Source organism: Mobula hypostoma, chromosome 13 (assembly GCF_963921235.1).
Source record: "Mobula hypostoma chromosome 13, sMobHyp1.1, whole genome shotgun sequence".
In the NCBI taxonomy this organism is placed as follows: domain Eukaryota; kingdom Metazoa; phylum Chordata; class Chondrichthyes; order Myliobatiformes; family Myliobatidae; genus Mobula; species Mobula hypostoma.
Genome location: NC_086109.1, coordinates 26,100,764 through 26,116,626, shown reverse-complemented (window position 1 = coordinate 26,116,626; position 15,863 = coordinate 26,100,764). Strand labels below are relative to the sequence as shown.

Here is a 15,863-nt window from a genome sequence, read left to right as displayed (position 1 = left end):
AAAGTTAAGATGGGTGAATGCACAATAATATGAGATAGAAAATTTAGTCAACTTCAAATGAAGAATCCTATTCCTGTCATGAAAATGGCTTTTACCTATTGTTACCTTGTGCAGGTAATCTAAATTTATGAATTTAATGAGCTGTAAACTTTAGGAACGGGTATTTGTTAGAAATCCACATCTTAAAATAAAAATGTAGACTTAAGCTAAGATGTAACCACCAAAAATGCTATGCTTTGTAACTATCAAAATTCCATACTTCAAATATGGACACAGCATTTACTTGTGAAATTGTGTTGCTAATATGCAAGCTTTAATGCCCTCTATTTCAAATAGGTTCTTCAGGGACTTGATTATTTACATTCCAAGTGCAAGATTATCCACACAGATATAAAACCAGAGAATATCCTGTTGTGTGTAAATGATGTTTATGTGCGACGCCTAGCTGCAGAAGCAACAGAATGGCAAAAAGCTGGTGCCCCTCCACCATCTGGATCTGCAGGTGAATACCAATGTGGTAGTCATAGAAATTTTGATACTAAATGAAGACACTAAGCTGCTTGTGGTAATCATTAGAGATTTTGATTCTTTCATTTTCCTGGTGTTTTTTTTTTGGAAAATTGTACTGTGATCATCAGGTTGATCAAGTATCATAACGATAACTGCATGGAAAGGGGCCCAATGACCCGTCAAATCTGCTTTTGCTTTATGCTGGAGGGGTCTAACTAGGTTTTGTTCTTTCCTGTACATACATCCCTGCAGTACTTTTCCCCTTTGTATTTCTAATTTTATAAATTGAGACGTATAAAACTACTTTATTCTATAATTTTTCTCCTGAATATGCTTTTCTATTTTCTGGTGACCAGCATTGATTGCATGACTAATGTACAAATTTAACAATATAGAATAGTTACAAGGTTCATGACAATAACTTTAAAATACAAAACCCTGCCCTCTGATCCTTCTATGGAAGTAAGACTGAATTGAGCAAGCTTCAGAACCACTGACATTTGTCTGCTCTCAGTTATGTAAGTTTCAGTCTCTGTTCTGGCATTATTTGGAGATCCGCGGCAATGTGCTGAATGAGATCCAATTGCTACAGTGGCACTGCACTTCTAGGCTTTGAGTCTGGAGGATCATCTGTTTTAGCTCTCTGCATCTAGCCTGAGCATGTCTCCAGACTAATACGGCATGCAATTCTGTCCATGCTATGTTCATGGCTTATCCCTTCTGATAAAACCACACTGGCCAAGGGAAATTGGCTTTAGTTTTGATGTGGGAAGAGAAAAGCTCATGGATCAGACCACAATTTAACTTCAGGGAAGTGTTTGACTTCATTCCTGTACTGTTGGTAGGATGTTAATTCAGAATTTGACTTGTTAATTTGCAGTTCACAATATCATTCTTTGTATATATGACTGTTGTTTTTTTTTTCGTAGTGAGTACTGCACCACAACCAAAACCTGTAAGTATTTAAACTTTATTGAAATCCTGTTAAATGATGACATGGGGATTTTGAGAAAAAGTATCGTGATTTGTTTCTTAGTTCATCATTATGAGTGTTAAATTCCCCAATTTTGAAATAATGTACAAAATAGAGCTTCTGAGATGTCAGCAGATTTTTTTTCATAAAGAAAAGCAAGCACAAGTTGAAACATGACCTGAATTGAAAAGTTTGTTTGACTTGTTTGTAACTTTTTGATCATGCAGCATCACGATAATATTGACTTGACACTGACTTCCAAAGAAAACTCAGCCAAATCTTGAAGCATGCATTGATGCTAAATTTGAGGGTATCTCCACATAGTACAAAAAAATATAAATCTTGATGACAAGATGCCTCTTTCAACGATTTAAAAACAGTTTAGACTGCTCTCTAATGCACATTACAATTGAAATGATCTTTTACTGATTCTATGCTCAGCATCAGTGATTTACAGTTTCCTAGCTCTTAAAAGATGAGGTTTTCTTCAAACCCCTCGGACAGCTTTGGTTGACTAGTCTTTAATAGTTCACTGGACGTAAGAGACAAACTACCCATACTGTAAATAAATGATCGTTGAGAAATCTTAGTTAATTCTATTTTTGACTGGAGTGCTGGTTGTAATATAATTGTAACAGTAGGTTTAGAAAGTTTCAGTATACAGCAATTGAAAGAGAGCTTTGAATTTGGAAGATGTCACTTTATAGATTTAAATTGTGTATTATAATGCTCCTGCAAATGATGCCATATTATTGTTCTTGAATTAAGGGCTCGTGCATTTCATGCTAATTGGAATATTGTGTTTATGTAGATTGGAAAAATGTCCAGAAACAAAAAAAAGAAGCTGAAGAAGAAACAGAAGCGTCAGGCAGAGTTATTGGAGAAAAGAATGCAAGAAATTGAAGAGTTGGAACGGGTTGCAGGAAATGCAGATAAAGAACAGCAATTGGATGAGGATGAGGATGATGCAGTACAAGAAAATGAGGCTTCTGAACCAGTTACAGAACATTTGGAAAAAGTGGATAATAAAGCTTGTGAAGAACAAGGTAGTTTGGAATATTCTGAGATAATCAGCTTATTTATATATGGCTTATTGTCACCTGATTTGAGATTTGTGGGCATCGTCCGTATTGTCATAGATTTCACTTATGAGCAAATGACTCTTTGACCTTGACTTGGTTGTTGTGCCTTTAAAGTTAATACAGTAATTTGAATTGTGTTGAAGTTCATTTTATGTTAGATCACTAGTATTTATCCATTTCACTGATTTATGGTCCATTCTTTTCTCTCCACTTAGCTGAAAAGGTATAATACCTATTCAACTTTTCATTTTAAATGGCTGTCTTTATAACTGATTATAGGCCAGAATACCAAGGACTGATTTGTTTTAATCACCTTATGGCTAAAAATTAATATTCTCTTTATCTTGTTGCAGAATTACTTAGAAACCAGAAAACCAGAAAATATTTAAACATTTCTGTTCATGAATTTCTAGATGGAAATGAGCCACCAAAAAAAGCAAAAGAACCTGTAGAAGATGTAAATACTGAGAAAATCAGGATTGAATCAATAAATTGTAATGGACATGTAGAAGTTGGACCACTTTCAGATCAAGTGAATGGAACAGAAGAAAATACAGAAGATATTAATCAAAATACAAATGAATGTAAACAAAACGAGTCTTGTAAAGATGGCAACTTCTTCCCTTGTGCTTATGACATGTTGAATGGACTTTTGGAAAATGGACAAAAAGAAAGCAATCAGAATAACTACTCAGAAACCTGTAAACCTTTAATAACTGGAATGTTTGAATCTGTAACCTGTAATTTGAACCCAGATGATCGAAATCTACTGGATGCAAATTCAACCAAGCAAAATGGAAGTAGGGAAGGTTCTGTATCCAGTTCCGGAGACCATGGTTAGTTCCCATTTATGGCAACGTGCACTAAGCTGTTATAACTGAGATTTTTGACATGGATGTGCCTTGAAATTTAAGTTGTATTTCGAGTTGTGTCTGATTGCATAGCATAATTAGAATGGTGAATAATTATTTTGCTGATCTATACTGTAAAGAATCTTTTGATGTTTGTTTAAATCTTTTAAAACAATAATTGGCTATCTCGATTATCTACTTCATTGAAAAGTCCATCTTTTCCACCCTATCTTTGCGGTCTTGTTCATCGTGCTGTTGGTGTGCTTCTAATAAGCTATACTATACACTGTAGTTAGGAAGGGTATGTAAATAGTATAGCTGAAAGCATTAATTTTGGAAGATGTGCCATATTAGCTTCATGGCATGTATTTAAAGGAACAAAAGTAGGAAGCTTGTGTGAAGTTAAATAAGACATGGCTGAATGTACAGCTGGTTTCTAAAATCCAATTATCAAAGTTCTAGAGGGCGCAGACGAGACCTAAGAGGAGGTTCGAGGGAAGGAACCTTTCTCCTAGAACACAAAAAGGGTTAGGGGAGGGTCTGGAAAAGATGACTAGTTTGAATTTGTTAAAGCATATGGTTGAAGGGCTATAGGATACATTTAAAGTGAAGAACAGAAGGTACAGGGGAATGTAGGATGGCCTTTTATGCACAATGAAGATTACGTTGAACACGAGCATATAGTCTATGCTTTCAAAAGGGAATTGGATGGCATATGACAAATTGAGTGGAGAACAGGACCAAACATTTTTTTTTAGTGACTTATCATGGACTGAAGGGGCAAATGGCTGCATCCTGTGCTGCAACAGGAAGATCGTATGTCCAATTCCAATTTTTTAATTTTAAGGACTGATGATAAATATTACTTGTACAATTCATTCTTATGACATACACCAAGTGCATGCTGGTTCTCAACAGAATACTGTTAGTCATATTTTCCCACTTCCCTGTGACCAGTTCTTTCCTGTACCTTTCAACTTCATCCGCATTCTCATACTCCCACTCCCCAAGTAAAGGGTAATTTACAGTAATCTAATTTCCAACCAGCATATCTTTGGGATGACCATGTAAACAGGAGTACCTGGGGAAAAATCAACAACATTCAGTGAGAATGTGCCAGTTACAGAGTGAGATGAGGTGAGAGCCAGGTCATTGGAGCTACTGCATTGCTTTGCTATCCTTTGCTTTGAGTTTTAGACATCTAGAACTTCTATAACTGGCAACGGGTGTTGCATCAGTTCTCAACTTGATGAATTTAATAACCAAATATCTTCAAGGATATGTAGGGAAAAGTGGTTTACTTGAAGGTGATCACATTGGCAGAAATAGATGCCAGGAGCTTAAGGGCCTGCTAATTCCTATTGTAAATAGCAGAAGAAATTCACTGTAATTGAATTGCTATTTAGAGTAAGTTTTGTACTTTATGCATGTTTCAAAGAATTTACTTGGGTTATTAATTAGTGTTTCTTCCACAGCAAGATCTGATGCTGCTAGTTTACTTATCAATCCCCTCGACCCAATGAATGCAGATGATATTCACGTTAAGATTGCTGATCTTGGAAATGCTTGCTGGGTTGTAAGTGTATAATTTTATTCTTAAGATGCATCAATTTTATATATTGTGGTGCATTTCTTTAAATCATTGTAGAAAATATCTTTGGGCAATTTTGTGGATTAACAACAATGCAGAGAAATGTTGCCATTAATGCAAATGTTTATTTTCCTTGCTGTAGCATAAACACTTTACAGAAGACATTCAAACTAGACAGTATCGGTCTTTAGAAGTTCTAATTGGTGCTGGATATGGAACGCCTGCAGATATTTGGAGCACTGCTTGCATGGTATGAAAGACAAAATCTTATGTTCAAACATCAAATATTTTTCAAACCTACTTTAATGTTCCATGCAGATTTTTCCAAATTCCTCTTGAAATATTTACCTGCCTAGTCCTCTGCATTTGTTAACATTGTTTAATCATGATCAATAGTAGTCAGACTTTCTCGAACTGTCTGTTTTGCTTCATCTCATTCAAGTGTATAACTAGTCTACAATATGATCCTAACAAATACTAACAACACACATCAAAGTTGCTGGTGAACGCAGCAGGCCAGGCAGCATCTCTCGGAAGAGGTACAGTCGACGTTTCAGGCCGAGACCCGGCCTGATACGTCGACTGTACCTCTTCCTAGAGATGCTGCCTGGCCTGCTGCGTTCACCAGCAATTTTGTGTGTTGCTTGAATTTCCAGCATCTGCAGAATTCCTGTTGTTTGCCTAACAAATACTAAATTGGGAACAAAAGAAATTTGTATGTTTTCAACTGAATATGGACTGTCTTTAATGAACACTTTTTTTTCTTTTGACAAGGCATTTGAACTTGCAACTGGGGATTATTTGTTTGAACCTCATTCTGGTGAAGATTATTCCAGAGATGAAGGTGATTCTTATTCATTGTTTTCAAGTGCAGGGCCAGTTTTATTTTAAATATTTAGTTGTTTTAGCATTTACAGTTTGAGCGTGTGATTCTCATAGTTAATGCTGAAAGTCAGTTAAATGCTTCAGTAAGTCTTTCTTTGAGGTTAGGTTTTCACTGAAGCCCAAAGGAAGGAATTATTTTTCCCTATTATCTAAAAAATCAACATTTAAAAATTGCATAATCTGCTTTGTAAACATTCTAAACATTTTAAGACTCCACCTTTGCCAATGAAAGCAGTCTCGGTGTTCACTTCCTTCTATTAGCGTAAACCGAGGTGTTGTCTGTCTTTTCCTTAGAATATACCTAAGATTCATGTTGACACAGCCTAATTCATTGTCTAAATTGTCCTATGGTTTAAAGCAAGTTGCAGACAAATGCTTTCTCTTTTTGCTGTCTTTTGTGCTCTTGAAATAACTGTTAAAAGCCACACTCATAGAACATAGAACAATGCAGGCCCTTTATCCAAAGTCTTGTGCTCACTTTTCAATCTACTTCAAAATCAATCTATTGCTTCCCTCTCACCTCGCCATCCATTTTGCTTTCATCTAAAAGTATCTTGAATATCCCTGATGTATCTGCCTCTAGCACCACCCTTAGCAACCTGTTCCATGCACCCACCTGACTTCCCCCTCCCCCAATACTTTCCTCCAGTAACCTTCAACCGATACCATTTCTGCCCTGGGGGAAAAAGGCGCTGGCTGTCCACTCTATCAATGCCTCTTATCATTTACACTACTATCAAGTCTCCTCATTCTCCTTCACTCCAAAGAAAAATACCCTAGCTCGCTCAACCATTCCTCATAAACGTGCTTTTTAATTCTCCTCAACGCTCTGAAGTTTCCACATCCTTCCTCTAATGAGGTAACCAAAACTGAACATACTATTCAAGTGCGTTCTATGCAGAGTTTTATTATATATATAACTCCTGAACTCAATCTCCTGATTAATGATGTCTTCTTGAGCACCATATGAACTTGTGCAGCAAATTTGAAGGATCTGTGCCTGCAAAACCCAAAATCACTCTGTTCCTCCACACTTAAGAATTCTGCCGTTAACTTTGCACTCTGCCTTAAAGCTCTACCTTCCAAAGTGTATCAGTTAGCGCTTGTCCAAATTGAACTCTACCTGCTTCTCAGCCCAGTTCTGCATCCTATGAATGTCCTGTTGTCCTAAGGCAACCTACACTATCCACAACACCAAATTCTGTCATCTGCAAACTTACGAACCCATCCTTGCACTGCCTTATCAAATTAATTTATAAAAATCACAGAACTGGGGTCTCAGAACGGATCTTTGTAGAACACGATTGGTCTCTGACTTCCAAAATGCACTCCATCTACTACTGTCCTCTGCCTTTGGTGAGCAAGCCAATTCTGAATCCATGTAGCCAAGTTTCCCTGGATCTCGTGCCTCCTGATTTTCTGAATGAGCCTACTGTGAGAAACATTGTTGAATGTCTTAATAAAATTCATATACCAATATCTATTGCTCCACCTTGATCATTTTGTTCTGTCACTTCAAAGAATTCAGTCAGGCTGTTGAGGCATGAACTGCCATTCAGTTACGCTGACTATCCCTAATCAGACTATGCTTCTACAATGTATATTGTGTCTCTAAGAATCCTCTCCAGTATTTTACCCATCATTGATATAAGACAGTGGTTAGTAAATCCCAGGATTATATCTGGTATCTTGAACAGAGGAATGCCATTTGCCACCCTCCAATCTTCTGGTACTACTCCTGTGGCCAGTGAGGATGCAAAGATCATCACCAAAGAGTAGCAATTTCTTCTCTGCCATCCTGTAGTAACCTGGGGTAAATCACATCTGGGCTGATGTGTTTGTCTATTCCAATGTTTTTCAAAAGTTCTAGCATTGCCTCTTTCTTAACCTCAAGATGTTCCAGCACATTGACTTATTCTACACTGTCCTCAGATTCATCAAGGTGAATGCCGAATGAAAGTATTTATTAAGGGCCTTCCTTGCTTTCTCTGACTCCAGGCAGATGTTAGCTGGTTCTACCCTCACTCTAATCATCCTCCTGTTCTTCACAGCATAGGGTTTTCCTTGATCCTGCTCGCCAAGGCCTTTTAATTCTCATAAGTCCCTTCTTAAGTTCCTTCCTGGCTACCTTGTAACTCTCCAGAGCCCTGTCTGATCCTTGTTTCCTAGATCTTTAAGTATGCTGCCTCCTTTCTTTTGACTAGATGTTAAACATCTCTTGTCAATCATGGTTCCTTCACCATACCATCCATTCACTGCTTGAAAGGGACAAACTAGCCCAGAATCCTCAGCAAGTGCTCCTTAAACATCTCCACATTTCTGTTGTGCCTTTGAGTACATCAGTTCACAATTTGCGCTTCTTGCCTAATAGCATCATATTCTCCCTCAACAATTAAATACTTTTCCATTCTGTCTGCTCCCACCCCTGTCCAAGGCTATGGTAAAGGCTAGGGAGTTGTGGTCACTGTCTCAGAAATCTGCCCACAAGGATACTGGTCCTCGAGTTTTCCTTTTTCTTTGCATCATTGGTTTGGCTCTGTGCTTAAATCAGTAGCTTTCTCTTCCCCTCGTTGCTTCACCCTCTCTATGGGAAATGCCCGAAGCAAAAGTAAGATGTATTTTTCATAGCTTCTCAAAAGCATTCTGAAGCCAAAAAGATATTCACTGTCATGAATGCTCTTAAGATAAAAATCTGATTTATAATGTGGGAAGTATAGCAGGAAATTGTAAACAGCTTTACAGTAAATAGCCAATCTGTGATTCAACTGCCATGGGTTTTGCATTGACTTACAGAATTGTAATATTTCTTTGACTGCTACCTATATAATTCCTTTGTAGTTTCCCCAGTTAACCTACATAACTACTTTTCCTATTAGAACCAGTTTGAAGTAATTTGATTTTTTGCAAAATTAACCATTGCTGCTGTTCCTATTTTGGGTCACATTGTCCTACCAGAAAAATTCATGAAATGGGTGATATTCTTAAATGTAGCATTTCATTCCACATTTACCTAATAAGACATAGGAGCAGAATTAGGCTATTTGGCCCATTGGGTCTGCTCTGCTATTCCATCATGGCTGATTTAATTTGCCCTCTCAACCTTTTCCTCCTGCCTCCTGCCTGCTTCCTGTAACCCTTGATTCCATGACTAAACAAGAACCTATTAACCTCTGCTTTAAATATACCCAATAACTTGGCTTCCACAGCAGGCTGTCAATGAATTCCACAGATTCACCATCCTCAGGCAAAAGAAATTCTTCCTCATCTGTTCTTAAGGGACACCCTTCTATTTTGAGGCTGTGCCCTCTGGTCCTAGATTCCTCCACTCTAGAAAACATCCTCTCTACATCCACTCTATTGAGGCCTTTCAATGAGATGCCCACCTCCATTCTGCTAAACTTCAACATGTATGGGCCCAAGCCATCAAATGCTCTCAAACATTAACCCTTTAATTTCCAGAATAATTCTTGAGCCGTCTCTCGGCCCTCTGCAATGCTGGCACATCTTTTCTTAGATAAGGGGTTCAAAACTGCTCACAGTACTCAGAGTGAGGCCTCACCAGTGCTTACAAAACCTCAGTGCTTTTATGTATTTGTTGCTTTTATGTGGCGTTGCTGGTTAAAGAGGAGATTAACGCAATAGAAAGGAAGGACATAAGCCGGGAAGATGTGGAATCAATATGGGTAGAGCTGCGTAACACTAAGGGGCAGAAAACGCTGGTGGGAGTTGTGTACAGGCCACCTAACAGTAGTAGTGAGGTCGGATATGGTATTAAACAGGAAATTAGAAATGTGTGCAATAAAGGAACAGCAGTTATAATGGGTGACTTCAATCTACATGTAGATTGGGTGAACCAAATTGGTAAAGGTGCTGAGGAAGAGGATTTCTTGGAATGTATGCGGGATGGTTTTTTGAACCAACATGTCGAGGAACCAACTAGAGAGCAGGCTATTCTGGACTGGGTTTTGAGCAATGAGGAAGGGTTAATTAGCAATCTTGTCGTGAGAGGCCCCTTGGGGAAGAGTGACCATAATATGGTGGAATTCTTCATTAAGATGGAGAGTGACATAGTTAATTCAGAAACAGAGGTTCTGAACTTAGAGGGGTAACTTTGAAGGTATGAGACGTGAATTAGCTAAGATAGACTGGCAAATGACACTTAAAGGATTGACGGTGGATATGCAATGGCAAGCATTTAAAGGTTGCATGGATGAACTACAACAATTGTTCATCCCAGTTTGGCAAAAGAATAGATCAAGGAAGGTAGTGCACCCGTGGCTGACAAGAGAAATTAGGGATAGTATCAATTCCAAAGAAGAAGCATACAAATTAGCCAGAGAAAGTGGCTCACCTGAGGACTGGGAGAAATTCAGAGTTCAGCAGAGGAGGACAAAGGGCTTAATTAGGAAGGGGAAAAAAGATTATGAGAGAAAACTGGCAGGGAACATAAAAACTGACTGTAAAAGCTTTTATAGATATGTAAAAAGGAAAAGACTGGTAAAGACAAATGTAGGTCCCCTACAGACAGAAACAGGTGAATTGATTATGGGGAGCAAGGACATGGCAGACCAATTGAATAATTACTTTGGTTCTGTCTTCACTAAGGAGGACATAAATAATCTTCCAGAAATAGTAGGGGACAGAGGGTCCAGTGAGATGGAGGAACTGAGCGAAATACATGTTAGTAGGGAAGTGGTGTTAGGTAAATTGAAGAGATTGAAGGCAGATAAATCCCCAGGGCCAGATGGTCTGCATCCCAGAGTGCTTAAGGAAGTAGCCCAAGAAATAGTGGATGCATTAGTGATAATTTTTCAAAACTCGTTAGATTCTGGACTAGTTCCTGAGGATTGAAGGGTGGCTAATGTAACCCCACTTTTTAAAAAAGGAGGGAGAGAGAAACCGGGGAATTATAGACCGGTTAGCCTAACGTCGGTGGTGGGGAAACTGCTGGAGTCAGTTATCAAAAATGTGATAACAACACATTTGGAAAGCGGTGAAATCATCGGACAAAGTCAGCATGGATTTGTGAAAGGAAAATCATGTCTGACGAATCTCATAGAATTTTTTGAGGATGTAACTAGTAGAGTGGATAGGGGAGAACCAGTGGATGTGGTATATTTGGATTTTCAAAAGGCTTTTGACAAGGTCCCACACAGGAGATTAGTGTGCAAACTTAAAGCACACAGTATCGGGGGTAAGGTATTGATGTGGATGGAGAATTGGTTAGCAGACAGGAAGCAAAGAGTGGGAATAAACGGGACCTTTTCAGAATGGCAGGCGGTGACTAGTGAGGTACCGCAAGGCTCAGTGCTGGGACCCCAATTGTTTACAATATATATTAATGACTTGGATGCGGGAATTAAATGCAGCATCTCCAAGTTTGCGGATGACACGAAGCTGGGTGGCAGTGTTAGCTGTGAGGAGGATGCAGAAGAGGATGCAGAGTGACTTGGATAGGTTGGGTGAGTGGGCAAATTCATGGCAGATGCAATTTAATGTGGATAACTGTGAAGTTATCCACTTTGGTGGCAAAAATAGGAAAACAGATTATTATCTGAATGGTGGCCGATTAGGAAAAGGGGAGGTGCAACGAGACCTGGGTGTCATTATACACCAGTCATTGAAAGTGGGCATGCAGGTACAGCAGGCGGTGAAAAAGGCAAATGGTATGCTGGCATTTATAGCGAGAGGATTCGAGTACAGGAGCAGGGAGGTACTACTGCAGTTGTACAAGGCCTTGGTGAGACCACACCTGGAGTATTGTGTGCAGTTTTAGTCCCCTAATCCGAGGAAAGACATCCTTGCCATAGAGGGAGTACAAAGAAGGTTCACCAGATTGATTCCTGGGATGGCAGGACTTTCATATGAAGAAAGACTGGCTGAACTGGGCTTATACTCGTTGGAATTTAGAAGATTGAGGGGGGATCTGATTGAAACGTATAAAATCCTAAAGGGATTGGACAGGCTAGATGCAGGAAGATTGTTCCCGATGTTGGGGAAGTCCAGAACGAGGGGTCACAGTTTGAGGATAAAGGGGAAGCCTTTTAGGACCGAAATTAGGAAAAACTTCTTCACACAGAGAGTGGTGAATCTGTGGAATTCTCTGCCACAGGAAACAGTTGAGGCCAGTTCATTGGCTATATTTAAGAGGGAGTTAGATATGGCCCTTGTGGCTATGGGGATCAGGGGGTATGGAGGGAAGGCTGGGGCGGGGTTCTGAGTTGGATGATCAGCCATGATCATAATAAATGGCGGTGCAGGCTCGAAGGGCCGAATGGTCTACTTCTGCACCTATTTTCTATGTTTCTATGTCCTCTTGGAATGAATGGTAACATTTCATTTGCATTCCTTACCACTGACTTAACTTTCAGGGTGTCTGGCATGAGGACTCAAGATCCTTTGCATCTTTGCATGGTTTCTGAATTTGCTCCCAAATTTAGAAAATAATCTGTGCCTTTATTCCTTCTATCAAAATGTATGTCCATGCAATTTCTTGCACTATTCCCTCTGGCACTTGCTCATTCTCGTAATCTGTCTTAAAGTCCTTCTGCAGACTTAACCTCCCGTTAGAATGCTGTTTCTTTGGGATGAACCGTTGCGGCATCTTTGATTTACTCCCAGCCATTGCTGCTCTACGTTATTCCCTGCTAGGTGCTCTTCCAATCAACTTTGGCCAGCTCTTCTCTCATGCCTCTAGTTGCCTTTACTCAACTAATACTGGTATATCTAATTTTAGCTTATCCCTCTCAAATTGCAGGGTGAATTTTATCATATGATCTGTCTCCTAAGGATGGCTTTACCTTGAGCTCCCTAATCAAATCTGGTTCATTACACAGTACCCAAACCAGAATTGCATTTTCCCTAAGCTGCTCTGAAAAGCCACCTGGGAGATATTCTATGAAGTCTTTGGGATACAGCACCAGCCTGATCACCCCAATCTCCTGAATATTGAAATTCCTCCCCCAACCTTATGACCATCATCACATTACCCTATTTACATACTTTTTCTAACTCTCACTGTAATTTGTACCCCACTTTCTTGCTGCTGTTTGGAGGCCTGTATAAAAATGGTCTTTTTATCCTTGCAGCTTCTTAACTCTTCCCACAGAGGTTCTACATCTGATCCTATGTCACTTTGTTCTAAGGGTTTGAGTTCCTATTTTTTAACCAGCAAAGCCACCCCATCTTCTGTACCTACCTGCCTGTCCTTTTGATACAATATATATCCTTGTATGTTCAGCTTCCAGCTGTGATCTTCCAGCAACAACTCTGATACTCAATGTCAAACCTGCACACTTCTAACTACTGCAGGCTCATCTACTGTATTTTGTATATGGCATGTATTTACTTTCATTCACCATCTTTTTCATTTTTTCTCCATGTTGCCTGAAATTAAATTCTTTTTCCTTTCTAAACTTTTGTCGTCTTTATTCTGGAGACTTCTGTAACCTCTCCTGCAGTTTGCTTCTCATAGACTTCATGTATACTCACCCCCATCTATTTAGTTCAAAGCCCTGTCAAAAGCCCTAGTTATGCGATTCGCCCAGACCCTGGTCTTAGCAGATTCAGGCAGAACTGTCCCATCAGCACAGTTCCCTTATTCCCCAGTACTGGTGCAAAGTCGCTCAAATTCAAACCCACTTCTTCCACACCAATCTTTGAGCCACACATTTAGTGCCCTGATCTTTTTAAATCCTGTGCCAATTTGCATGTGCCTCTGGTAACAATTGAGAGGCTATTATCATCTTAGTTCTGAGTTCTAATTTAGTCCCTAGCTGCTCGAATTCCCTCAACAGTACCTCTTGTTCTTCCCATGTCAGCTGCATCTTTCCCTTTCCACTCTAAATTCCTCTGCACTTTATAAGAGATTTCTGCCTCATACCTGGGTTCAAACACCTCCAGGACTTTCAATCCTTATAACAGAGAATTGTGTCTATTTCCCTGACTATGGCTACTATCTTCAATTAAAACTGCATTTCTCAGTTCCCCTTTTGAATGCTTCTCTGAAACACAGTGCCATGTTTCTGTTGCTCATCTTTCCCACAGCCCCCAAACTCATCCTCACAGGGAACAACAATCTCAAACCTGTTGGACAAGCTCAAGGGCTGAGGCTCCTCGTGTCCTTGGATCATGTACAGTCATGACCCTCTTATTCCTAGCCGTAGACCAAATTTGAAGTAGTTAATCTGATGGATGTGACTACTCCTGACAGTGTCCAGGTAACTATCCCTTGATGCATGGCTGTGTTTGAAACTCAAATTTCAGGTCATGAGACACTTACTGCAGGTTAAGTCATCAGGAGCCACAATGAGGTCTACCAGCTCCCACATCAGTCAACTACAGCACATCACCAGATCTTGTATCTGTATTTGATTAGTTGTAATTTGTTATCCTTTAAATGAACTATTATATATTTTTTAAAGACCTTTACCCATTCTTAACCTGCTACTCAACTATACCTTCTTCTCCTCAGATCTCAAAATCCAGCACTGGCCTATTCCCACAATAGCTGATCCACTTTTTTTTGACACAAGTGAAAGTCTCACATGTGTGCACACACAAGACTAGGTTCATACTCTCATTACTTCAAAGTGGCTAATGTTCATTTTAAAATTATCAGCAAGTAAAAGATAACATTTATTTTTTCTTATAAAAAAGTAACATCAAATCTACCACCACAGATGTATTTGCATTTTTTAAATATTTGGCTATAAACATGACCAGTAAATATTTTTTTCACACTACTTAGCCTAGTGAAGTCCATGAAGAATAATTTGTGTTATTTTGTACTCTGCTTCTCCACTTCAAGAGTCAGATTAATTTGATTTTTCTGTGTGAATGCAGGATTTTAAGTTTTCAGTTTTGTGCTGCTCCCTCCAACTCTAACCTGCACACTTACAAAATTTCTAAATTTGTTTTCCGTTGCAATAATATACCATGTAAAATGCAGTTCCTAATTCTTGACCTTCAGCTTTGTGTTGGTTATGTTGTTGGTATAAATATGGCACTAAAATATATATTTTTAAATATATGCCTATGCGTGCAAATGACTTCACCTTTGAACAATAGGAAATTGCTATATTTGCCCGAGCTGTCAAGTGAGTCACCTCACTAAATCCTCCCCTAGATTGCTCTAGGTGTTTTGGTGCCTGAATCTCAAAAAAAAAAGAGCTAATGTGAACATCTAACAAGTGGTTAAGAAGGCAGATGGCATTTTGGCCATCATTGCACTGCTTTTGGAGTTTAAACGTGAGGTTTGGTTGCAATTGCTTTGGGTGTTGATGAGACATCAGCTGGAATACCATGTACAATTTGAAGCAATACAAAGGAGGATGACCTGGCATATTCCTGGGGTAAGGAGGGATGTTCTACCAGGAGGGACTAAATAGTTTAAGCCTGTATTCTTTGGAGTTTAGAAGAATAACGAAAATAAGATCTTAAGGGAGATTAACAGGGTAGATGCTGGCTTCTTTTCAGTAGGAGACATACAGTACCTATAGGGCAAGGACTGTTCATTTAAAATTGACATTTTTGCAGAGCGGTGAATGCTCCACCTTAGCAGGTGGTAGAAAAGAATCATAAGTATTTAACGTTGGGGTTAATAAATATATGATAAATTGAGCATTAGAGGGATAGTGAAAATGGCACAAAGGAGCCATACATCAGTCATATTAAACAGTAAGGCAGACTTGAGACACTGATGACCGACTATTTTCTGTGGGCCATTTTGTGGTAGAATGGATATATGGTATATTGATACAATTGTTTTTTTTTCTGTAAATTTTTTTGCATTTAGATCACATTGCTTTGATTATTGAGCTACTGGGAAAAATGCCTCGAAAGCTTATTCTAGCCGGAAAATATTCCAAGGAGTTTTTCACCAAAAAAGGTAAAGTGAGTAGACAGCTGACACAATTTTAAGTATATAAAATAAGAGTTATGCATTTTACAAAATTAAACTGCAATGTTAC

At 39.0% G+C, this 15,863-nt stretch overlaps 1 protein-coding gene across 2 annotated transcripts in view; it reads left to right on the top strand.

Moving 5' to 3' along the window:
- LOC134355505 (SRSF protein kinase 1-like) overlaps positions 1 to 15,863 on the top strand; it is an 80,492-nt gene that overhangs the window by 57,427 nt on the left and 7,202 nt on the right. For both annotated transcript variants that reach the window (XM_063065478.1, XM_063065479.1), the window contains 8 exons: positions 337 to 502; positions 1,440 to 1,465; positions 2,295 to 2,529; positions 2,979 to 3,401; positions 4,892 to 4,992; positions 5,150 to 5,257; positions 5,782 to 5,851; positions 15,689 to 15,781. In XM_063065478.1, the coding sequence (XP_062921548.1) occupies positions 337 to 502; positions 1,440 to 1,465; positions 2,295 to 2,529; positions 2,979 to 3,401; positions 4,892 to 4,992; positions 5,150 to 5,257; positions 5,782 to 5,851; positions 15,689 to 15,781 (1,222 nt within the window). The remainder of the gene's footprint in view (positions 1 to 336; positions 503 to 1,439; positions 1,466 to 2,294; positions 2,530 to 2,978; positions 3,402 to 4,891; positions 4,993 to 5,149; positions 5,258 to 5,781; positions 5,852 to 15,688; positions 15,782 to 15,863) is intronic.